General features: G+C 36.3%; 2 protein-coding genes across 3 annotated transcripts; both read left to right on the top strand.

Moving 5' to 3' along the window:
* The first annotated feature begins 789 nt into the window (after positions 1-789).
* Pabp2 (poly(A) binding protein nuclear 1) lies at positions 790-14,676 on the top strand. 2 transcript variants are annotated; one of them, XM_034979235.2, is made up of 7 exons: positions 790-990; positions 1,063-1,222; positions 2,026-2,167; positions 2,931-3,063; positions 4,009-4,138; positions 4,729-4,859; positions 8,953-14,676. In XM_034979235.2, exons 2-7 carry the CDS (start codon positions 1,130-1,132, stop codon positions 8,987-8,989), a joined length of 666 nt encoding a protein of 221 aa, XP_034835126.1. In that variant the 5' UTR covers positions 790-990; positions 1,063-1,129; the 3' UTR covers positions 8,990-14,676. The 2 variants fall into 2 exon arrangements, with proteins under 2 accessions (XP_034835126.1, XP_069361659.1); XM_069505558.1 differs by having other exon boundaries at positions 790-977; positions 1,049-1,222.
* A 2,984-nt stretch (positions 14,677-17,660) lies between these two features.
* Positions 17,661-24,133, top strand: morgue (modifier of rpr and grim, ubiquitously expressed). Its single transcript, XM_034979231.2, has 8 exons — positions 17,661-17,896; positions 18,818-19,054; positions 19,922-20,177; positions 20,429-20,604; positions 20,719-20,841; positions 21,127-21,269; positions 21,348-21,519; positions 22,093-24,133. The coding sequence occupies exons 1-8, from the start codon at positions 17,789-17,791 to the stop codon at positions 22,201-22,203; spliced, it is 1,326 nt and encodes a 441-aa protein (XP_034835122.1). The 5' UTR covers positions 17,661-17,788; the 3' UTR covers positions 22,204-24,133.
* The last annotated feature ends 856 nt before the right edge of the window (positions 24,134-24,989 follow it).

The raw sequence follows: 24,989 nt of genomic DNA on the forward strand, positions 1-24,989 counted from the left end.
TGAGTAAAAAAGGTAGATTAAAGTAATGTGTAACCGCGTATGGGATAGCGATAGCACGACGGAACGATGAATAACACGACAATAATTATTACCATTGTTTAGTAGTCAATATTTGTATTTACCGATCAGCAATATTTGTATTAAACGTTTTTTATGTAAAAACAAGTAAATAACTAATGAGAAATACGATTACGCCAGGAATTCTCATGGTTTCTTTTGCAACTAAAGTTGCATTCCTTGAATGTATTCTTGAAAAAAATCGGTTACACGATAAATGACAAAAAATAGGTTAGCTGCGTCTCTTTATCACATTAGTGACTTTATCTGTGCTCTCTTTTTAGTGTGAATGAGAAAGCAAACGTTCCTGTATCTAGCTTTATTACTCTATCTACGTTTCCTGCATTCCTTGTAAAACGTTGTGATTATATACTCTTTGGTTGCTTGTGAGCTTGTTGTTATCTGTTCTGTGTGTTATCTGTTTATCTGTGGTGGAGCGAGGCAAGCAAAGGGCAAGCAACAACAGCTCAGACTATTGTCAAACGCGTATACCCGAAAGGAACAAAACAACAAATGAAATCAAAAGAAAATAAATAGGTAATACTTACGTATGAAAGGTGAATATTCTAACAAGGACAATGGGGACACTTGACGGCAACGTTAGTTCCGATTTTCGCCACGCGCCAAGATAGCCTTGTCTTGGCCTTGTCGCACTGTATGTGCCTTAATAACCCATAGACAAAGATCGCGCCATTTTCATTTTCAAATGTCATTTGTGTTTTGTGTCATTAGTTGTCAACTGTGATTGTCAAATAATTGTTTAGCGAAGAAAATATTTTTGAAATTTAGTTAAAAATAAATCTGTAAATATTACGATAATATCAAAATATTCGTGTGAAATAAACATTGAGTGTGAAGTGAAATACTTTTAAGTAGATAATGCTGTTTATATTTTTAAATTAGGTCACTCAAACTTCCGTGTATTGGTTACCGGTACGTCAGAAAGCTTCCTCAGTAGACATTAGATAATTTTAAGGAATTTAGCTAAAAGTATGTTATTTACAGGTGGTTGATGTGTTGTGTTTGGCTTGAAGATTTGAATATTATTTTATAACGGCGGAAGTAAGTTGATATGGCCGATAATGACGATTATTTAGACTCGATTGACAACAATCATTCGGACGGAGCCAACGGTTCAGTAAATATGACCGACAACAGCCTGGGCGTAAGTGTTCTCATACCTTTATATCAAATCAATTAAACCGTTAAACTAGTATTTACATTTCAAGTAATATGAAGTTTACAGACTTCTGTTTTGGTGCTTTACACTTTTTGTTTTCTAGACTAGAAACGTTACAGTAAATATTTTAATAATTACGCTGCAAAACTATCTGAAGGAATTATTTAAAGTGAATTCTCGGTGAAGGCTCGCTTAAAATTAATTTTTCAGTGAATAAACAATAACATTACATCATATAAATTATACTTTAAAAAATCATGATCATTATCTCATAAATTAAGTTTTATATTATGTATTTATTAACACAATGTTAGTTGAAAGCTCTACTTGTCTAAATTACAAAAGGAAAAGGCGACTGACAGTGATCTATCAACACACAACTCAAACTACTGGATGGATCACGCTGAAATTTGGCATGCAGCTATAAAATTTCAAGACACTGAAGTAGATGAGGCTTGTAACTTTATCAAAATTGGTTCAATCTAAACTGATACACAGTTTCATTTATATTTCACATGAACTAGTGGAAGGATCAAAGCTGTTTATATCAAAGACTAGATGATGCCTGCGACTTCGTCTGCATGGATGTAGGTTTTTAAAATCCTGTGGGAACTCTCTGCTTTTCTGGGATAAAGAGTAGCCTATGTCCTTTTCTGGGATGCGAACTACCTTGTATCAAATTTCATCAAAATTGGTTGAATGGATGGGCTGTGAAAGGCTACCAGACAGACAGACAAACTTTCATATTTATAATATTAGTATGGATTAAGGGATTAGAATAATTTCAGGATGAAGCATCAGGCACAGAAGTTCCGGACCTAGCCGCCATCAAGGCCAGAGTGAGAGAGATGGAGGAGGAGGCAGAGAAACTAAAACAGATGCACACAGAGGTTGACAAACAGATGAGCATGGGCAGTCCGCCTGGACTTAGTAAGTCATACACACAATATCATTTATATCATTCCCTAGGTCCATGAATTCTCTGATCCATTGTGATTGCCACCTATTTTAGAGTTAATTGGTAAATCATTAATTTTGGTTGAGATATTGGCCACATTGCATTTTATGTATATTAGTAATGCTGTTTTAGTAAGTGCTGCTATTTTTGTCAAGATAAATGTGACATTTTGATAGTTAGTGTATTCTATACAAAATCTGTCTGTATTTAACTTTTTCTCAAATATATATTATTTACCAATTGTAAAATTCATCAGTTTAATAATAGTATATTTATTCCCATTAAAAGTATCCATGTCTGCCAATACCATCATCAACTATATCAATAGAACAATTAGTGTTGAAGTTAATAATAGAGATATCCCTAGTTTTTTACTACCTTACCTTGGGACATTTATTAAACCAGTGGCCCTACCGCGGTTGTTTGACAGATACAATGTCACGATCGCAATCATCTCTGATTGGTTAATGCTCGCTCACTATTGGCCACAATGCATTGTTGCAACAAGAATCGCACAAATTCAGCCAATCAGAACATTAGAGATTGTAATAATGATTGATGCAGGTTTTAGACAATCGCCCTACAGGTTTATGTGTTTTTACTGCTGGGGAGAATTAGAGGAGGCACTCAGAGTTGAAAGATTTTTTGTGATTCAAATAACTTAAAAACTAAAATATTGTATACTCAGAATATAGGCTATGTTTTATTTTATTTTATTTATCTGTTTTTACACAGCGAGTCCGCTGAACATGTCGATAGAGGAAAAAATAGAAGCAGACAACAGATCAGTTTACGTGGGCAACGTGGACTACGGAGCCACCGCTGAGGAGCTGGAGCAGCACTTCCACGGCTGTGGCTCCATCAATAGGTTTGATTACAATATTATTAATAACTAGCTGCCCTGGCGAACTTAGTTCCGCCTAACAGTCGATTCAAATTTTTAAAATTTTTCTCTATGTACGAACCATCCTTGTACTTCAAGGAATATTATAAAAAAAGAATTAGCGAAATCGGTTCAGCTGTTCTCGAGATTTGCGATGACCAACACATTTGGTGATTCATTTTTATATTATAGACTAACTGATACCCACTTTAGCTTTGTTAGTGTGGATTTACTGTGTTAAAAATCCTGTGGGAACTCTTTTATATTAAGTCCATTACGAGATCAATAAAAAGATGTTACTTGTTAGGTGAGCGTTTGTAAATACACTAATTAGCTCTGTATGATGTAGCTGACACTGCAACAATGCACAGTGCAGAGCTAATTACTAAACATATTATAAAATAATTAAAAATGTATGAATGGCTTGTACAGGAGAGTACATTTAGCATTTTGAATGAAATAATCATAAAGGTATAGATTTTTGTTTGTTTTGTTATCTTATTTGTTACATAAGTAGCTTTATTGATAAATGTTTGGAAGTTATCAATGATTTTTGGTGACAAAATTATAGCCAGTTGTTTTCTACAGTTGCCATGAAGTAGGTACTCGCACGTAACAGTTACATGCACAAAAATCTTCTTGTACAGTGACTGTATAAGATTACCTATGCCTCAAGCCTACCAAACATTATGTACATATTTAACATTGATAACCAAAAAATGTTTGTGTAATTTTTTTTTTTTAAATAATACTAGCCATGTTAAATGACTAATATTCCCCTTTCCTCTCCAACTATGCGTCAAGCTTGTGCTAGGAGTAGGTACGACAATAGTGCAACAGGCGGGGTTAGAACCGTCGACCTTTCGGTTTTCAGTCCACTCCTTTACCGGTTGAGCTATTGAGGCTCTAAAATGATTGTAATGTTTACAGGGTTACAATTTTATGCAATAAGTTTGATGGACATCCGAAAGGGTTTGCTTACATAGAGTTTGGCGACAAAGATAGTGTTCAGACTGCAATGGCTATGGATGAGTCATTGTTTAGGGGGCGGCAAATTAAGGTAAGACTTATTATAAAAATGTTTTATTTTTAAAACTGTAATATTAACTTCTTTGCATATTATGTAGTATGTATCTTTCTGCTTGTAATTCTATTGCAGTTCAATGTAGTTGCAATGGCGACGCGCGACTAAACTGCAACTCAAATTGCTTTTCAATTTCATGCCTATATTGTTTTATATGAAACTAGCTGCCCCGGCGAACTTCGTACCGCCTAACAGTCGATTATTTTTCAGGATTTTTTTAAAAAATTTCTCTGTAAGAGCCATTCCCGTACTTCAACGAATATTATGAAAAAAGAATTAGCAAATCGGTTCAGCTGTTCTCGAGATTTGTGATCAGCAACACATTCAGTGATTCCTGTTTATATATAGAGATAACACATGTTGCAATCTGCAAAGTTTAAGACCCGTTTAAAACGCGTCACTAATTAATTAGTGAAACTGTCTAGCGATAATAACGTGAAAAATAAATACACGATAAACCTATTCTGAGAGAGTTTCAATCACAAAATGATCGCATCATATTATGTGGATCACGGTTTCTAAAAGTTAAATTTGAGCCCCAGTACCCAATTGTCATTATATTGCAGGTGATGCCGAAGCGCACCAACAAGCCAGGTCTCTCGTCGACGAATCGGCCGCCGCGAGGCTCGCGGGGCCGCGGCCGACCCATGCGCTACTCGCCCTACTTCGCGGGCTACCGGCCCATGCGCCGCGGCAGGTACAACCCCTACTGACCCCTCCGACCCACACCTTTCACACAAACCCCACACCGCACACATGACCAACGGCACTGATTCAGTTATACAAAATCTGTAAGTTTAAATTGGACGTTTTCTGAAAAACGTTTCAATCCACGGCGTTAGTATGACGGTTTGCAGTGCGTATGTTAATTGTGAATGTGCGCAGAATCAAGCATTATTATTGAATTTACATGCTGGGCACAATTGGTTGGGCTTGATTGGTCAAATCAACCCTGCATACTATGTTAACGAACGCACTGCGAATCGTCATACTAATAACATCTCAATAGTTTCGTTTAAAGATTGGTGTTCAACCGAATAAGTGCCGACAACAGAAAAACATTGTCTATGATGTTAACTAATAAATGATTTCGATGTCGATTCAAGTACATTATCGCCGATGTTAAAATCAATACAATCGTCGAAAAATGACAAGGATATTTGAAACTTGTGTGATACATTTTTAAATATTAGATGATTGAAGTTACTACATATTCGTAGTAAATACTTATATATAATAATATAGAATATTCCGATTTGATATTTTTCTTTCAAAAGAAAGAAAGAAAAAACGTTTATTTTTGAAATAAATTATGTTCTAAAAACTGCTATATTTAAATGTGCTTTCACTATCGCCCTATCGACATCAAAACATCGATGATTTTATGCTCACTTTTTAATAAATATTGATCATCCCTACCATCCACTCGATCCCCCGCTGGCGTAGCTAGATCCCCGAGGTAGATTATGACTGCGACTGCGAAATCACAAGTCTATTACCACTATTAATTTTGATGCATTTAATATACAAGGTTCATTATACATGTATGATAATCTCTTACAGGTAACTTATTTACGTCATACTAAAAGACCTTTGTGCTACTAATTTAACAATTATCATCATCATGATCAATCCATTTTTAGGGTTCCTTACCTTAAAAGGAAAAAGGGAACCCTTATAGGATCACTTTGTTGTCTGTCTGTCAAGAAACCTACATGCTACTTTCCGTTGATGTAGGTTCTAGAATCATGAAATTTGACAGGTAGGCAGGTCTTATAGCACAAGTAAAGGGAAAAATCCGAAAACCGTGAAATTGGATGTATCCAAATTCACGGTCTTCGGATTACATGAAAAAATATTAAAGTGTTATTTTTTGTATGATGGTATGGAACCCTTTTTGTGTGACTCCGACTCGCACTTGACCGGTTTTTTTTAATACAGAAATAATGTTTGCTACAAATGACATGTCAGACTGTACAACATAACTTTAAGAACTTTTTGGTGAATATAGTATTAGGTATTATTAAGTTTTGTAAGTTGCACAGTACTATGAAAAAAGTTACCTGTAAGAGGTTATTAGTATTTTGAAATAATCTGTGTAATTCATAATAATTTATCTATTTTTAAATAAATGATTTAATTTATTGATCTACCTTAATAAATTACTAGCTACGCTGAAGCAGACTGTATTCATATATTCATATTTCAGTACCCACCGCTCCATATCAGTGCTATAGGATGCTTAGTTTGATTTGAAAACAAGTTTTGAACAATGATATAAACATGATATTATTATTTCAATATTAAATTTATATGTTCCAAGTACCAGAAACTATTGCTCAGGCTGATCTCAATGTCCCTTTTATTAGTTAGTCGTTTTGAGTCTAGAATGTCAGCTTTTTTTTTTACTTTTGTTTTAGCAATTCTTAGGCTCAATGCACATTACTGCCGATTCGAAACAGATCCTACTTTTGACATGACAGTTGACACAGACTAAAAATGACGAGTGCATTCTCAAATTGTATGCACTATACCTTACTTTTGGGATTGGGACCTAACTTCACTTAAGTATTAGATCTATTCAGTTATCAAGCCTTGATAGATTTTGTAAAAACAGAGATACAAACAATGTTCTGTTACTGAATATTATTGTACTGGGTATCTATGAGTCAATAACACAACTAAATGAATAGTCAAATTCATAAATCCTTGAAAACTTCCCTCCTTCATTTTCTATGTTTGCCTGTGTCTCAAGAATAATATAGGAATAATTATTTGATTTTAAGAATACTGGATGTAAAAAGCAGTTTATTGGGCTGTTTGCAGTATATTATATTATAGCTATAAATGAAAATGTTTGCATGGTTGAGCATTTTGATATATTTCATTGTTTTGGTACAAGCTTTTTATGTATGTAATTTTTTTTAATTATATTAAATGATCGTCGTGGTTTTGGTATGGAGCGGGCACATGGTACACTTCTCAGTCGTGGGCACCTCAAATGAATGATATTGTTTATTATTTTATAGTATCTGTTGTAGTTTGAGTTTGTTACTCTGTTGTGCCTTAAGAGATGTCATTAATGGGCCCTCGTTCGCACGGGTTCTTTTATGATGTGTGCGGTTAAGGAGCCCGGCTGAAAACTGTTTTTGTACAATTCGCAGTCGTACGCCTCGTGTTTAAACTTCTTATAATTGCGCGCCCTATACAAATAAATAAAAATTCAACACATCAGTGTTTTTACGCGCACTTTTTTATCGAAATTAATTTTGTAATGCTTTTTGCTGAGCATTGCAAACGCGTAAAATATAAATTGTTGCAAATCATTAAATCGGCTTGTTCGATCGATTTTTTGGCGCGTTAAATAAGCTCTCATGTGAACGAGGTCTAAATGTTATTTAATATTTAAATATAAACTGACGACTGTTTGTATTTTTTGTACTTAGCGTACATAAATTATATTGTTTCTTATAATTTTAAAACAGTCTCCACAGTGGCATCTCTTATATCGGTAGTTAGTCGTTTGTTTTTATACCAATAATATGTTGAATGTCAAGCAAAAAATATAATATAAATAATAATAATTATCTATATACAACACACTGGAACTGTATGAAATAAAATTTGTGATTGACACATTTATGTTTTTTCAATGCTATTTAATACAATCCTACCCCTTCTGTCGCGCTTTGATTGCATGGTAGCATTTTCTGAAGCCATACATTGTTTAATTGTCAGAATTCTTGAATTTCACAAACTTAAAGCTTTTATCCATTACATAAGACTGTATTGCGTATATTTACTATAACTGCACTCACACATAAAAAATATAATTTTTATATTGTCAGTTTGCTTTTTACTGTGGACATTAGTTAAAAGTAGTTTTTTGTGAGTAGACAACAGTTTAGGATCTAAAATATTCACTTTAGCAGCAATCACATCCGATTGACGATACGATAGTAGAAGACGACTACTTGGCTAAAAATATAAGAATAGCGATGTTGCCAACTAATTAGCGTCTTTTTGTCAATTTTCATTTTCATTGTGGGAACCTGTAGTGAAATAAACGCCATAAACATTTGTCGTGCTTTTTTCAGTTCAGTCGATAATTTAAAATGTAAATTAAACTTATTTAATAATCACTAATAGTAGATTGTACAACAAGGGCATAAAACAAGCCATTTTATCCGAGACGTTTATCTACCCGAGCCAAAGGCGAGGGCAGATATTTAAGTCGAGGATTGCTGCTTTTCACTATTCACTCTGCTTTTCACTTCGATTGCGAGGAAATGAAACAACAATATTAGGTATTATAAGTACATGTATAATTTTATTGTATAACGTGAAAATCGAGCAACTTTGTAATGAGGTCGGGAGACCTATACAACTTCATCATACTTACAATTTTTTTGCGTCATCAGATAGATTCTTATAAATACTTTATGCACAAAAGCATGAAAAGCAGTTAAAGTCCGCTTACAGCCAGCATAAAGAAGAACTTTACGAGCATGAGAAGTGAAAAAATATATTTTATTTTTGATGTAAGTTGATCCCTATCCTAAAAGCGTCAGTCGGAATTGATTGCTGTAAAAAATTGATGCTTGACTGCTGAAGAATCCAGTCAAAACAGTCGGTTTTTGACTATCATCTTTACGCCAAACCACAAAAAAAATAAAAAAAGAGCAGGTTCCTATGTATTGGATAAAGGCAATACGACGGATTTATCGATGTGTGTCGGCCCATAGAAGCTTGCAGCACTTTCCTTCACTAATGCCTTGCCTTGTTCGCAGAGGGTACAGGCGCGGCAGTTATTACTCTCCGTACTGAGTGCGGTAGAGGGGGGACCGCCCCCGCTCGCGACGCGCGAATTGTTGAGTGCAAGTGTGCGGTGTAGTTAGTGTAAAAGATCGACTCTGTTACCTTGACGCTTGCTCTGTGCGTCGCATTCGAACGTCTGGCCGACATCAACGCGCGTCTAAAATACAAAAGTATGGTGTAGTATAATAGGTACAGTGAATAATTTGTTATGTTCTGTTACAGAACGCGTCTCGGAGGTTAAAAATCGCCGGTTTCTGTGCAGTCAAAATCAATTGTCTGCTTGTGTGAAACTGTAAAGTTCTTGAATATCGATCTGTATAGATTCAATTTGATCTTTGATCACACGATTGCAGATAATTGATTTTTCTAGAGTCGGAGCGCATTGCTTTTTTGCACTTGTTAATGACGAGTACCACCCACATCAGAAAAATTCAACTAGTTACTGTGCAGTTTTAACTTTCGTGGCGAAAATTTTACTAGTTGAACTATCGAGACAGGTTTTGCGTGTGTGCGAAAGGGTGCCTGTCCACTGAAGCGGAGCGTAGATGTGTATAGTTGACCAATCAGAGCTTTGTCAGATGACGGAATAAAATTATCACGTTATTTACCGACAACCAGATTGGTTTGTTTAATACATCTCTGCACCGCACCGCTTCAGTGAACAGGCATCTTAATTGCGGAAATGAAGGAGATTGCGCCGCGATATCGACCAAAGCACACACTGTTTTTAGCATCCGCGATCTTTTTTTTTTGGTTCATCATAACTAATATTCCTATTTCCCCTCCAACTAAGCGTAAAGCTTGTGCTATGAGTGGGTACGACAATAGTGCAACGGGTGAAGTTTGAACTGCCGACCTTTCATATTTCAGGGCCTTCAACGGTTAACGGTTGAGCTACTGAGACTAATTAGACCTTAGTAGCTATTAAGGTCCTGTTAGTTTGAACCGGATATCAAAACGACATACAAGAGCTTCAACAAATCGCTGGGACGGGCTTTTGAATGTGACGAGTGAAACGTGCAGTCGCTTCGTAACTTCCAATACAAATCCAATAAAAATAAAAATGTGTTATGGCTTCGACAAATGATTAAATCGCCAAAATCTGTGTGCTTTGGTTCTTAAGCATTGTTTATAGAAGCCAATCGCTGGCTGCCAGTCTCACTGGCAGTCAGCACTGGCTTGGTATTGGTATAAACAGTTTTTCAAGTCAAGCCAGCGCTGGCTAACAAGAGAATAGAGCGCCCGTTTATTTTTCAAGCCAGTCGGACTGGCGCCAGCGCACTGGCAACGTATAAACCATACTTTATGTCCGACTGTCTAAGTATTTTAAAATACCTAAATCGGGTATAAAGGCTTGCCGCGCTATTTTACGAATGATGTATGAAGGACACACACGCTGAGTCATTGCGTCGATAGTTTCAACTCTATTGCCGTGCATCAAAGTCGCGTTTTACTGATACATAGATTGCTAAGATTTAGGTGTTATAAGAATAAAGTCCTCATTTGTTAATAGAACATTAACGGTTAATGCTAAAAATACACTGACTGCAAATTGTAGTTTTTAGCGATATACCTAGTAATAAAGCTGATAGTGTTAAGCAATAAATCCATAGTATTTTTTGTTTCGAGAGTATTTGCAAAAATGCGGTTCGGAGACTCAACACTTTAAAATATGGCTTGCATTTATATGTATTCGTACATAATATGGTGTAGCACACACTATTCGTATTTCGTATCACAATCAGTGTTCGGCTGAATTTAACAGAAAGCAGAATTATGCTTCAAGCACTAGACGACAAAACGTAAACGAAAAGTCAGCGATACTGGTAAAGAGAATGGTACTGATTCTGATCGCAACTAATTTTTAGAGTATTTACATCTTTTTCCTACCAATGTAATAAAAAAGGGCATACATACAATCTTTTAAAGCTGTCAAACCTCGTGACTTTAGGTGCCAAGCTTGAGCATAATGTTTAGTGTAGCACTTTAAATTGGAGGCTTTAATTTGTAATTCATTTACTGTCTTCTTTTAGCAATATTAATAAAAAGAAACTAAATTTAGTTCAGAGAAAGACATCAGAATTGACGCCAATGTTTTACAAGTTGCCGAAATTCTCGTCAACGACCCCTAGTCGCCTATAGCGCTATTCTAAAGGCTGTTTTATGCTGGAGCAACATCATCCAACAATACGGCGTACCATTGGAAACATTTAATTTTACGGCAGCGATAGTCTATTTTATGCCAAACATCATGCTGAGAATTGGAGCATTACTACAGCCTGAGACAATAATTGCTATCATGCTTAAATTGCGCCATGCGGTATTATTATCATGTCGCACTATGTTGCATTGGCATAAATGAAGCTTTACATTTATGCGCAACGCATTTTCTAAAAGTTCTTGGCCTTAGTCTGGGCTTAAGGTCTTGACATACGGGGCTACATTTGGATTGCATGCCGACTGCAATTTCGCCATTGGCTTGTAGTCCAAATCCAACTGTCTGTGTACACCCTAAACGCGGTGATTCCCGCGGGCACTCCTTTTATTTCACGCAAACGCAGTTCTCAGGTCTCGGAACTATACACCGTCCGCAATTTTGCCATCTTAATATTATTACTGACTGTGAACTGACAACCGGTAGTATCTGTATTTTGACAACTTTACAGAAGAAGAAAAAATGCGTTTCCTTCAGCTAAATATTTCATACGCCTGCCAAGTGCCAGCGTAGGTGAAGCCTCGCTAGTGTACGAGTTTTTCAAAAGAAATCCTAATTAGATAACTGTCGTGAAATGTGTCTCTGCGGAGTACGAAATAGTATGTGAAATCGTCAAAAATTTGAGATAGGCCATGTTGCGAGTTAACAGTTACTACGCTGCACCGTTACAAGTTAAAACACAGTACACACTATCTAGGGGACATTGGTGGTTCTAGTATTTCATGATTGTGCGGTGTATCAGTCTAATATTTTGGCAAGGGTCATGTTTTGAGTTTCACAGTCATTTCATATTATTAATCAAAACAGGAAAGATCCATTTATTATTTTCGTATCGCGAACATTTGTTATTGTACCTATTTAAAATAAAAACCTGTATTTTGGAAAAGTGAAGAAAATCCCGTTGAAAACTGAAGATTGGTAAATAATTTTGGGCCAATTTTCATGCAAGAATTGTGTTGATGTATGATTTTGAGCTGAATTAAAAATACTACGTTTCGTATGTAAGTTTGTATTATATTGGTTTGAATTAATTTATTACTGTTTCTCAATGAATTCATTACAAATAATTGTTTCATTGCATCAGTATAGGATGGAGCAAGATATTAAGAAAGATGTAGTAGCTATTTTTATTACCTAATTAATGTAATTAAAAACATAATTGAATAAAACTAACATTAAGGTCGTCATATTTGTTGACAGTAATTGTTGCTAAGAATTATTTTGTATTACAAAGTAATAATTAAGTATGACTGTTTCAGGTGTTTAAAGCTAAGCGCACACTTAGCGGACCGCACTGCTACGCACTATTGTGAATATTTTTTTGGCTTTGACTCAATATTTTGCAATTATTAATTCTTAATAACTTTGTTAAATGCATGACAGTATATAATTTTATACATATGATTTATCTTGTGAGGCCAGGCCTTTTAATACTGTATTTTACCGTCTATTCGTTATTGTCTTATGAGTTGTGACATTATTCAAATATAAGTATTATGTACATTAACACGTTAATGCATGTATAGTTGTTTCTCGCCAGTACCAACTCTCTTGCTGGAAATACATGCTTTAATTTTGCGTTGCAGCGCGGAATCCACTAATGTGTCTGATCCTTAAGTCATAAAACGCATTTAGATAGTCCTTAGAATAAACGTTACAAATTAGCACTACTATTGTATAAAAACTAAGTAAAAATGGAGTACCTATATCGTAGAAGAAAAAAAAATAGGACAGCTAGCTTCTGAAAGTATTTTGAAAGAATCTGTAATATGAAAAAATGTAAATTATTAAACTATTTCTTAATTAATTATTGAAATATCAATGTCAAATAACTATAATAATTATGTATGATTATATTGCACTTTATAAATTAGTTTTTGAAAACAAATTGATTGGTGACAAAATTTTGTTTTAATTATTTCTTTCCAAAACCAACATTCAATGCTTTACTGCTTCATAGGTTAATATTGCGTAAAAAATGATTTCTCACGCGCCATTTTAACTTTGTGTCAAATTTCATGTCAAACTACGATTTTCGTATTTACATATTTTAAAGGTGAACCTACTTTTGACATGACAGTTGACCCATGGAGTTAAAATGGCGCGTGAAAAGTCATTTTGTAGGGACTACAAAATATAAATCGTGAAAATGTATGTATGTATGGTGTAAAACATATAAGTCTTTTGAAGTTTAATTTTAGGATTTCACCTATTTCATAAGTTTAATCGAAATCTGGTATTAACGTCCATTTTCGGTTCTTCGGCTTAGTCGTCAAAAATAATTTTACATAACACTTGCAGCTATAGTGTCATAAACTCTTACCATGCTATATATTATATGGTCTATTTTTTAATCCCAGAGACTAAAATGACAGCTAGAAATGTCAAACTTGAAAATAATGATACCAGCTTAGCAAAAATAGTGTTGTCCTCATAGTTCCGGTGCAGATTAAAATCGTTAATAAAATAATATAAATTTGTGCATAACGAGTAAAATGAACATACAATTGTGTACGAAACGAAATCAAAAAGTAGCACTAATCACATTATTTGAAAGACTTGAAGAATAATTAATTACTAAAAATAATAATTCACCTAACTCATAAATTAAGAATCGGCCCATACTTGTTTCAATTGAACTGAAATTATTTTAACACATTTTGTTATGTCATGCATATAGGTATGTATGACAAGAATACCGACAAATATATTTTATCGGCAAGTTTCGTTTGCTTCACATCACTATTAAAGAGCGGTTAAAAACAGGCAACACACGCAACGTATTTTTTGTCTCCGGGATAAAAAAATAGACTAGTGTATTATTTCCAAAGAATTTTTAAGTACTAATACTTAGTAAGAATTATTACTTTCTAAATCCATGGTTATTTCCTATTAGGTACATCATGTTTCATTATTCGGTGAATAACAAAGAATCATATTCTAATATTATGTTCAAGTTTTGAGATCCAATCAACAAGTAGTAGTTTTCTATACTGAGGCTTGATTGATTGTGAATTTATTAATATTGCATCTAATTTTGCAAATTACATTATTTCTAATATTGACATAATAGTGATTTGATGTAACTATTTCCAAAATCAAACCTAATTGATTATTTATTTATACTTAATATAATTGTTATCGTATAATAGAAGCAGTTTGTTACTGTGACATTAATTACACAGCACATCTGAATAGCAACACAGCTTGCTAGACTAGATAATTAATAAGGAGTGCATCATGTATGAAACGACCTTGTACTTGTAAATTATCTTGTAATCTGATTCCATTGGATTTATATTATAATGTATTGTGAATGTTCTAAGTTGAAATAATTGAACTCAAAGTTTTCTTATATTTTTTAAGTACAGCATCTCTCTCTTGAAAATTAAAAGATGGTTAAAATATAAACTATAATGAATGAATATAAAACAAAAAAGAATAGAAAATTGTGCTGAATAAGAATAATTTTAAGAACCAATTTAGTGTTTTATTTCAACCCTCTGCTTTTGAATGACCAGTTTTTGATAGTAATATAAAGCGTAAAATCCATTGAGAATGACGTCTTAAAAACATATTATTAAATCAAAATATTACCCATTTTCTAACTAGGACGTCACAATATGGCGGACGGACACGATTTTCCTTTCTTAGTTTGTAAGTACTTTAAGCTGCAAGCTGTGATAGCCTAGTGGTTAGGACGTCCGCCTTCTAATCGGTGGTTGTTCGATCCCGGGCACGCACCTCTAATTTTTCCGAGTTATGTGCGTTTTAATTAATTAAACATCACTTGCTTTAACGGTAAAGGAAAGCATCGTGAGGAAACCTGCATGCCCGAGAGTTCTCCATATAATGTTCTCAAAGGTGTGTGAAGTCTACCAATCCGCACAAGGCCAGAACCCTTCACACTCTGAGAGGAGACCCGTGCTCTGTAGTGAGCCGGCGATGGGTTGATCATGATTATGATGAAGTACTTAGTAGGTATCTGTGATGAAAAAGTTGTATCAAAATTGGTCTAATTTATTTTATTTTATAAAACTACAAATTACTTACAGAGTCGATAATATCAAGATTTATTGAAATCGATGTACCTCAAACTAATCCTACTAATATTATAAATGTGAAAGTGTGGATGTTAATCACGCAAAAACGGCTGAACGGATTTGGAATGGAGATAGATTATGCCCTGGGTTAACATTTAAACGGGCTACTTTTTATCTCGGAAAAATTAGAATTCTTGCGGAATTTTGAAAAACGTAAATCCACGCGGGCATCAGCTAGTATAATTAAAATAATGCGAAAACGGATTTATTTAGCGGCGTAGTAGCACACACCGGGTATCCGCTGTTCTTGAATATTCAAGAAGTACAGGTGGGGCCGTCTTCCAGTTTACCTTGTAAGTTGTTACAATATCCATGCAATATGTCGGTATAAAAGTTTTAGAATAAGTAATGGAATTTGATAGTTTATATGAAGTATATTATTTTTTTTTCAATGTCGTACAAATATATTATCTATAAAACATATATGGATAGTGATTATATTTAGTTTTCGGTTTCCACATAAAAATGCTGCACGGATACCAAATTATTTAAATAAACTATTAATAAACTTAAATCTAAAAAAAACAACATTAAATTAAAACTAAAATAAATTAAATTAAATCTAAAACCTCATCGAGACCACCGCAGCGAGGCATTGTACCCAAGATGCTGGCAGCATTACCCCGGGGCCGGAAAGTCGCTTATTATCACCTATTGTAGTTTTTATTAGCGCCGTCTATTAGTTGGTCACATGAACTAAATTATTGCTTGATTTACTTTACTCTATGGTCAGAGATTGCAAATGGCTGCCATTTGTGTTTTGAATCGGCATGGTGTTTTGTTTTTTCTGTTTTGGCGAAAGGTAAATTCCGTTACTAGTACGTCGAGTCAAGTGGTTTCTTCTTCGTCTTCTCGTGAAATTAACATTAAGTGATCTGTGAGACATAATAAAAATAAAAAGTAAATCACAATCAGTGTTGTTATTCCAATGAACCTATAATAATTAAGGTGCCAATAAAAAGGTGGTCCTGTTACACTGCATGCATTAAATAGATAAACCAAAATCACGTGGATCTTTGACTTTTCAGTGTTTTATTGTTTTCAATTCACTAATAAATTAAGTATTATTGTTAAATTAATACTTGTTTTGAAACTCAATAAAACACTGTAAAGTCAGAAGTCTATTGTGGTTTTGGTTTACCTATATAATGCACGTAGTAGGTACCACCTATTTATATATAGGTATAGTAGGTATATATGTATGTAGATACCTATAGGTATGTATATAGTTACAGTTGTAGTTGACCAACTAATAGATGGTGCTAGGTTTGCATTAGGAATTTGGGTGACATTAAAATCTTATGAGAAGGCTCTCTATTCATTACCCCTTTGGATGGCTGTTAGAATAAATACTTCTTCGTAGGTATTAGGTTTATTTATAAGCTCAATAATAAATATGTCATTCTCTTTTGTTTGCTGTTCACATCAACATGTCAACTAAATAAAAACTGACGAAGAATATCCTTACGTATTTTCTTTTAACAATTGGTAGTTGAATCAACTACCAACAATGGCCAAACTAATTCTTTGACCAAGGTAGCTGCCAGCTCTCAGGTCCCCGGTTGACTCGATAACTCTTTTCGCAAATCTTTTCTTTTCTTTAGTATATTATTTTAAATTCTACTTTACTATTATTCAGATACCCCAGTGTTTTAAATAATTTAAAAAATTTCAATACCTATCGTTTTGGTTGCAGTACATGGTGGTAGGTACCCTCTAGTATATAGTAGATAATCTATGGTGGTACCAGAAAAACGAAAGTGGCGCCTTCATTTATTGACTCTTTTCGGTCGATCTATAGCACAGTAGAAATAAACGTCTGTGATCTATGAAGATGAAGGTTTATAAAAATATTTATTGGTATCGAATTAACTCGATACCAATTGTTATATCGGTCTAGTACATCGATATATCGATATTTATCGATTTTTTAAAGTGAATAACCAAACAATAATAGTAGATTATTCAACATGGAGGTAATGTAATGTCTTACGTCACGGGCGGCGGGATAAATTCTAAGTGTAACGAAGGATTTTAGTGTAACTCCAGAGCGTAACGAGGATGTTGCATATAGAATCCTGAATGAAGCGCGGGGTTTAGGAGCGCCCAAGTCTAACAGCCGTACTCAGAGTCGCTTAATCGTTACTTAAGATTGAGTTAAATGAGACAGAGCTATAGCTCTCACATAAATCTGTCTCGTTGCTTTTAGTAATTTTGTTAATTTATGTGAGTTATATCGATAATTCGTTACGATACTATTGTTATATTTATTTAGATAGATAGTTTATTTAGATAGTTTATTCGATATTCATATATCGATATCAGTATTACGTCAATATTGATGATTATCGATATTTTTGATCGAAAATGACAAGTGACAACACAATGACAAAATTTATAAAAACAACATTCTTGTAAACTCAGTTGTAAAAAATAGAGTTGTATTATAAAGTATAAATCTATTATGGTTTGTTAATTAAGAGGCTCAGAATGTCGATGATTGAGCCCCAGTTTCTGAATTTCATAAAAAAGTTAGAAGAAAACGGCGACCGGCTTACTCCGGGAACTCCAATACACCAACAAGAGTTCGAGTTCAATGTAAGTACAGCTTGTGAGTTGTGACAATGTTGTTCTGTTTATTGCTTTTCGGTGAAGGAATGGATATGTTTACACAAACGTGAGAAACCCTGTGTATTTGGCAATATTTGGAGCAAGGCTTTGTGAAACCTCAAGTAGTGCAGTGACGTGTTTGTCTAAGGTCCTCTGCTTCTTTATGAGATGTGACTAAGTAACTACTACTTAAGTTACTTGTACCTAAAGTGCAAGTAATATAGGAGATAAGCTGGTCTAGTGTGAAGTCAATTTAGGAAGATAAAAGTGGTAACTTTAGTTTCAAGTTAATGATAGTAGTTATCCTCACTACAATCCATACTAATATTATAAATAGCTCAACTGTTGCACTAATCTTAATGAAATTTGGAACAAAGATAGCATGTATCTTTGATTATACAGCTTGATCACTTTTTATCCCTTAAAACCAAGGAGTTTCTACAGCATATTAAAAACCTAAAAAGAAAGAAAGAAAAACTTTTATTGTTGAAAGCTGTACCACACAATACCAGTTATACCTATGGGTAAAATCAAACCATTCTAAGAAACGTCAGTTTAGTCACAAATCCTTATTTCAAATCAGTACCCTTATTATAAATGCGAAATTGTGTTTGTTTGTTGGTTTGTCCTTCAATCACGTCGCAAGGGTTGACGTGATTTTTGCATGAGTATAGATAAAGACCTGGAGAGTGACATAGGCATGTTATAAAATCAAAAGAGTTCCCACAGGGTTTTTAAAAACCTAAATCCACGCGGACAAAGTCGCGGGCATCAGCTTAGTACAACATGATATTTTAAATTAAGGATTTGTGACTAATCAACTTTTTGCATTGGAGCTTTCAAATCTAGCTTGTTTAGCAATTATTTTCACAGAAACACTATCTGTTTTTATTGGTGTTATTTTTACAGAATTCAAGTTGCTACATATGCAATGGTTACTACGGACCCAGTTTTGGAGAGCCAGTGTGTGTGACCTGCCACGCTTTCCTCTTCCCTGACTTCCCGTCCTACCTGCCAAGCTCGTACTTCAGTAGCGAGAAGACTGACGATGGAGATTCGGGGAACGACGAGCCATCAGACTTGAACTATAGTGCTGAGAGGAAGGCAAACAAAGCCCGCCCTTTCCCAGCATGGTGGTATTACAGAGTAAGTGCTATTAATTGCATCTAAATTAAGGTCAAGGCAAAGGCAAGCAGAAAAATAAGTTGCTGAATAATCTATAATATTAATATTATAAATGCTAAAACCGGCCAAGATAAATCTAAAACTATGATTCATAAAAATAAATAAAAATCTGTATTAGAATCCACAAGTAAAGCCCTTTCATATGATACCCTACTTGATATAGTTGTGTTACTTTGATAATTGAAAATACTAATTATTAGTTCATGACCGGAATTTAATTTTTTTTGTGTGATGTAACCACAAATTCACGGTTTTCAGATTTTTCGCCAAATGTCTACTATAAGACCTACCTACCTGCCAAATTTCATGATTCTAGGTCAACGGAAAGTACCCTGTAGGTTTCTTGACAGACAGACAGACAGACAACAAAGTGATCCGATAAGGGTTCCGGTTTTCCTTTTGAGGTACGGAACCCTAAAAATGTGTCTGCTAGTTCAACTGATTTTGATGAAATTTGGTACATAGTCAGATTACATCCCGGGGAAGGGCATAGGTTACTTTTTATCCCTGAAAATCAAAGAGTTCCCACAGAATTTTTAAAATCAACACAGATGAAGTTGTGGGCATCATCTATTTTCAAATATGTATTTCTGATATATTTAAAATTATTTAGAAATTAACTTGAAGTGTAGCTAGTCAGTCATAAAAGTTATAAATATTATGCTAAATTAGAAGCACCAATGCGAAAAGTGTCTCAGTCTGAAAATTTTCTAACAGAACCTGAAATTGTTGTTTTGACGTCCTGTCAGTTTGAAATGCTCACATTTATTCACATTTCCGTCAAAATATACATAGATAGTTCATAAAGTATTGTACATTTATTTACAGAATTCCCTAGACAGTGAAACCAGCCCTGAAGATGAGATAAGTCGCACTAGCAACTCAGGGCCCGGTGCCAGCGGGAGCGGCAGCGGGGGAAGTGGGTCAGGACCCCCCTCTGCCCCCAGGGAGAGTGTAGAAGACCTGGTGGGTCAAGGCCCTCCTCCACAACCCCCCAGTCTCGCTAGATCACTACAAGCATTGTCCACCCCACGATTGCCTGATAATCTTGAAGGTGGACTTGTAGAACATTTGCCTTCTGAAGGTATGACGATGCTGCAGAGAGGGGACTTATTGTATAAGACAAAATTTAGCGATTCTTGTGCAAGAACCGCGATTTGTATCCTATGCAAAATGATTGTCGTATGCTTATAGACATCATGGTTGCGCTTGAGATCAAGATTTTATGCCTCCTTGGTATGAAGTTTAGACCAGTGCTGTCTAATAGGCATACTGTGCCCTCAATCTTTACAATGTGTAAGTAAGAGTGCAATGACAATGTAGATATGTTTTCAGTGCTGCTGTGCATATTCCGCTACCTGGACGATTTGTCACTGTGTGCGTGCGCATGTGTGTGCGTGCGCTGGCGGCGCCTGGTGACAGCGCGCGTGCCGCCGCCGCGCTGGGCCGCCTTTGTGGCGCGCCGCTGGCCGCTCTTCCGCCCGCTGATCAACAATATCGACTGGCACAAGGTATGCCTGACTCAGTCCACTCGTGGCCACGCGAGTGTGCGTCCGCCGGTGGCACTGCTGCTCAACAACGTCAGTGTGGCAATGCTGTGTTCACAGTAACCGTCTCTGTTGCAGAAATACCAGGCGCTCGTGGAGTCGTGCTTCTGCCGAAATTGCCTGGTGCAGATGTGCGTGCAGGCGCAGCCGCCCGGCGATGAGAACGCCTGGCGAAGGAACCGACTCAAAATCGAGCTGAAGGTATGATAAGATTGAACGTTAGGCAAGCCTCCACCCCCCAAAGAGCGTATTACACAATGTTGTTTTTAGCCAAAGTGGTCAGGTTAAAATTTGTCAAAGGTTGACTTGACCAATTTGGCTTTTGTCTTAGTTTGAGGTCCAAGAAAAGTTATGTACTCTTTCTACTTGATCTTTTTTTGGCAAGAAATTGACGAAAATTAGAGTAAAAGTAAGATCCAATTCATACTGAGGACCAAACCGAAATGCTATAGTTATATAGCACATAATGGTGTTTGTTCTGATCAGATGCTCCGCAACGACCCGCCGGAGGGCATCGCGGCGACGCCGCTGGACTTGAAGGGCTGCCACTGGCAGGCCAGCGTCACGGGGCCCGTGGGCTCGCCCTACGAGGGTGGCGTCTTCTACCTCTACCTGCAGGTGCCCTATTCGTGAGTACACTACACAATACACTGTGACACATTGATACACTCACCGGTTCTACTATAATGAACGTGTTTGCGAGCAAGGTACCCCATGAGCCCGCCCGTGGTGCGCTTCCTGACTCGCATCCTGCACCCCAACGTGTCGCGCCACGGCGACGTGGGCATCGACTCCGTGCACCACAACTGGTCACTGGCGCTCACCATCTCCAAGGTGCTCATCTCCATACAGAGCCTGCTCACGGACCCCTACACACCGGTGAGTAATCTATCACTACCCTTATTATAAATGTGAAAGTGTGTTTGTTTGTTGGTTTGTCCTTCAATCACGTCGCAATGGATCGACGTGATTTTTTGATGGGTATAGTTTAAGACATAGGCTACTTCTTATCCCAGAAAATCAAAGAGTTCCCACAGGACTTTTAAAAACCTAAATCCACGCGTACGAAGTCGCGGGATTCAGCTAGTATATATAATTATAATATAAAAGCAAAATACCACTCACTCACTGACTAATCACAAAATCTCAGGAACTATAAAGCCTACAAACTTGAAATTTGGAAGGTGGGTTCCTTTTAGGATGTAGGTGTCAGCTAAGAAACGTGTTTGAGAGAATTCCCTCTATAAGGGGATGAAATGGGGGTGGGAAGGTTGTATGAAAGTTGAATTAAGCTTTTAGTTCATTGTACATAGGTTAAACTTTGTCAAAGGTTGACTTGACCACTTTGGCAAATTTTGTCGTAGTTTGGGGTTTTTGAAGTTAGAGACGTAAAAATCGGTGTTATAACCTTTTTTTGAAAATAAAGGTATTCTATTCTATTCTATTTACTAGGTATGCATGGAGCCGGTGCTGGGCGACATGTACGTGCGCGAGCGCGCGCGCTTCGAGGCGCTCGCGCGACGTTGGACGTGGCGCTACGCCATGCACGATATGTTCTCATAAACTGCTAGCAGACGCATGCTACTCAACCATGTGTAAGGGCTCTTTTCTGGAGACGCGGCGCCGGGCGCGTGATTCTCCGTTGAGGGAGAGGCGTTGCGAGAAAGGTAGCGGCACCAGCGACGGTACCATGAGCTTGTCCAGAAGGAGCGTATTCGCCGCGATTCTCTCGTGCGTATCACGCGCGACCGTTTTGCCCAGAAAGAGCGTACCTACGCACGAGCATTTGGGCGAAATTTTGGCGCTCCCTTTCCCTGGATACGTGTTTTCGCTCTGGAGTTCGCGCGTTAACTGGGCGCAACAAGGCGTCCCTAGTATCTCGACTCGCGTGCATTACGCGCGAATCACGCGCGAGTCGAGAGTCTGGCGTAGTGCACGCGATTTACGCGCGTATTTTGAATTCGCGCGATGCTTGTGGGCGCGATGTATTGGCGCCTAGTATCTCGGTAACTCGCGAATGTATTCGCGCAAAACGTTTCGTGGTAAATTCGCTCCTTCTGGACAAGGTCAGTCAGTGGCCGCGAAATCACACGCGAAAATACAATGATATGGCGATATGTTATGGTCTCATTTACGAATAACGTCGCGTGCATCGCCGCGGTGCCCGCTGCGTGTTTTCATGTGATTGCGCGTGAGTAACGCCGCGTGCTGCGCCAGTTAACAAACAAACGCTTCTGCATAAACCCTCTCACACTTGGCCATATGTATGAATAATTAACAGCGCGACGTGACGCACCACGCGACGCGTCTCCAGAAAAAAGCTCTTATTATTTCAGTATTTAAGAGCATATATCCAGAAGATAAGTGACTGTTTCCACACAACTGCCCAAAAAATTAAGTTTCAGTTAAAACGAGACAGATTTATGTCTGCGATATAACGCTGTCTCGTTTTAACATTGTCTTAAGTCGGAGCAAAGTCAAAGTTCTATTCATAATATGATGCTGGTGCTCATTCGGTTGTAAATAATCTCTAAATTGACAGTATCTATGATCAATATCAGTGGCGCCGATTCTCTTGTCTTTCTCTAAACTAAATTTAGAGTATCTGCATCTTTCTCTTTTTAATGTAGCTAAAAAGGACGGAACATGAATTTTACATTTAAAGACTAAATGTTAGTGCACGCTACAAATTTAAACAATAGGCTCGCGACTGGCAGCTAAAGTCACGAGTTTTGACAGCTCTAAATTAAATTTAAAACTGTCAAACTGTGTCTGTCTTTTTTATATTATGTTAGTAAAAAAAGGATGCGAATACTCTAAAATTTAGGTGTGCTCAGAATCAGTACCATTATCTCTAAAATAGTGCTATACGGAAAAGGACTACTTATTATTAGAAGCATTACTTATAGGCCATAAAAAATTACTTTTTAACTTTTTGTGTTGTTAATTTCATGTAAAAAGTATGATTTTAGTCCTTATTTTACCATGAACCGTACTTTTGACATGACAGCTAAGTGCTAACCCATAGTGTTAAAATGGCGCGTGACGTGAGAAGTCATTTTGTACGGACTATATCGTGCATTTACATATTCGCCACCGCCAATTAATCTAGATACTAATAAATAAAATGACATTTTATACACAGAGATCGTGCTCCTTACCTCTACACTCCATATAGCGAAGAGCGAACCTAATTATGACATTGATCGGACCTTTTGTGGCGCCCTCTGAAATCATTGTCATCTGTGGATCCCATTTAGAGATTGTAGCCAACTTAATTAGCACCACTTTTATAAGTGAGTGTACCCGGTTCATAAAATCATTTTTGTAATAATTTATAACGTTTTTAATCGAACTAGACTAAAATTGGCAGCGTGAAAGGATTTTAGGAATGTTGGCTGTGTATTTGGTAAGAGGTATTAGTGCATGTATGTAAATATTATTAGGTTCACATTACCCTAAAAATGAGAATAAAATGTTACTATGCAGCATGGATTTAGTGTTTTATTGTAATCTTTTGAACTTTCAAGTCTCAATACATTTTTGATTTTCCTTACTAAAATATCCAGCAGACCGTACTTGCGGCCGAAATTAATAATATGCTAACTAACTTATCGACAGATTACAGATAGGATTGATGATTAATTTTGGCTGCTAGTACAAGTAGGTACGCGCAAAACAAAGTTGCAATGTTAAAGTTGTTAGCGCAGACTAGTGATTAAATCATGATTAAATACACAAGCCCGGCTGAAACCTGTTTTGATATACTACGTTTGCAGTTTGATATAGCAGTGGCCCCGATTCTCTAGTCTCTCTCTAAACTAAATTTAGAGTATCTGCATCCTTTTCTTTTTATTAATGCTAAAAAAAGCCTTTTACATTTAAAGACTCTAAATTTTAATGCACAATACAAATTTAAACAGTAGGTTCGCGAGTGCGTGCTAAAATCACGGGTTTTGCCATCTAAAAATTAAATTTAAAACTTGCAAACTGTGTCTGTCCTTTTCATATTACATTAGTAAGAAGAGCATGCGAATACTCTAAAATTAGGTTGTGCTCAGAATTAGCCCCAGTGTTCAGTTTAGACTACTTGTTTTGCGCCATGAATGTAGATCGATCTTTTGACGGATGAGAGAGAGTTCGCGTGGTACAGTACCATACTATAGGTAGGTACCCCGTGCTCTTATGGTGCTGTCCATAATCCAAAATATGTCACTGCGGCACAATTTAGTGACTAACTTTTCAGTCGTCAGTAAGTTTAAATTCTAAGTACTGTATGTAATAATCTAAACTTTGCCGAAAAATACCTACTAATGTATAATGTTTAAAGATAACTAGGTAGGTACCTA

This window comes from Maniola hyperantus, chromosome 20 (assembly GCF_902806685.2).
Source record: "Maniola hyperantus chromosome 20, iAphHyp1.2, whole genome shotgun sequence".
Lineage (NCBI taxonomy): Eukaryota > Metazoa > Arthropoda > Insecta > Lepidoptera > Nymphalidae > Maniola > Maniola hyperantus.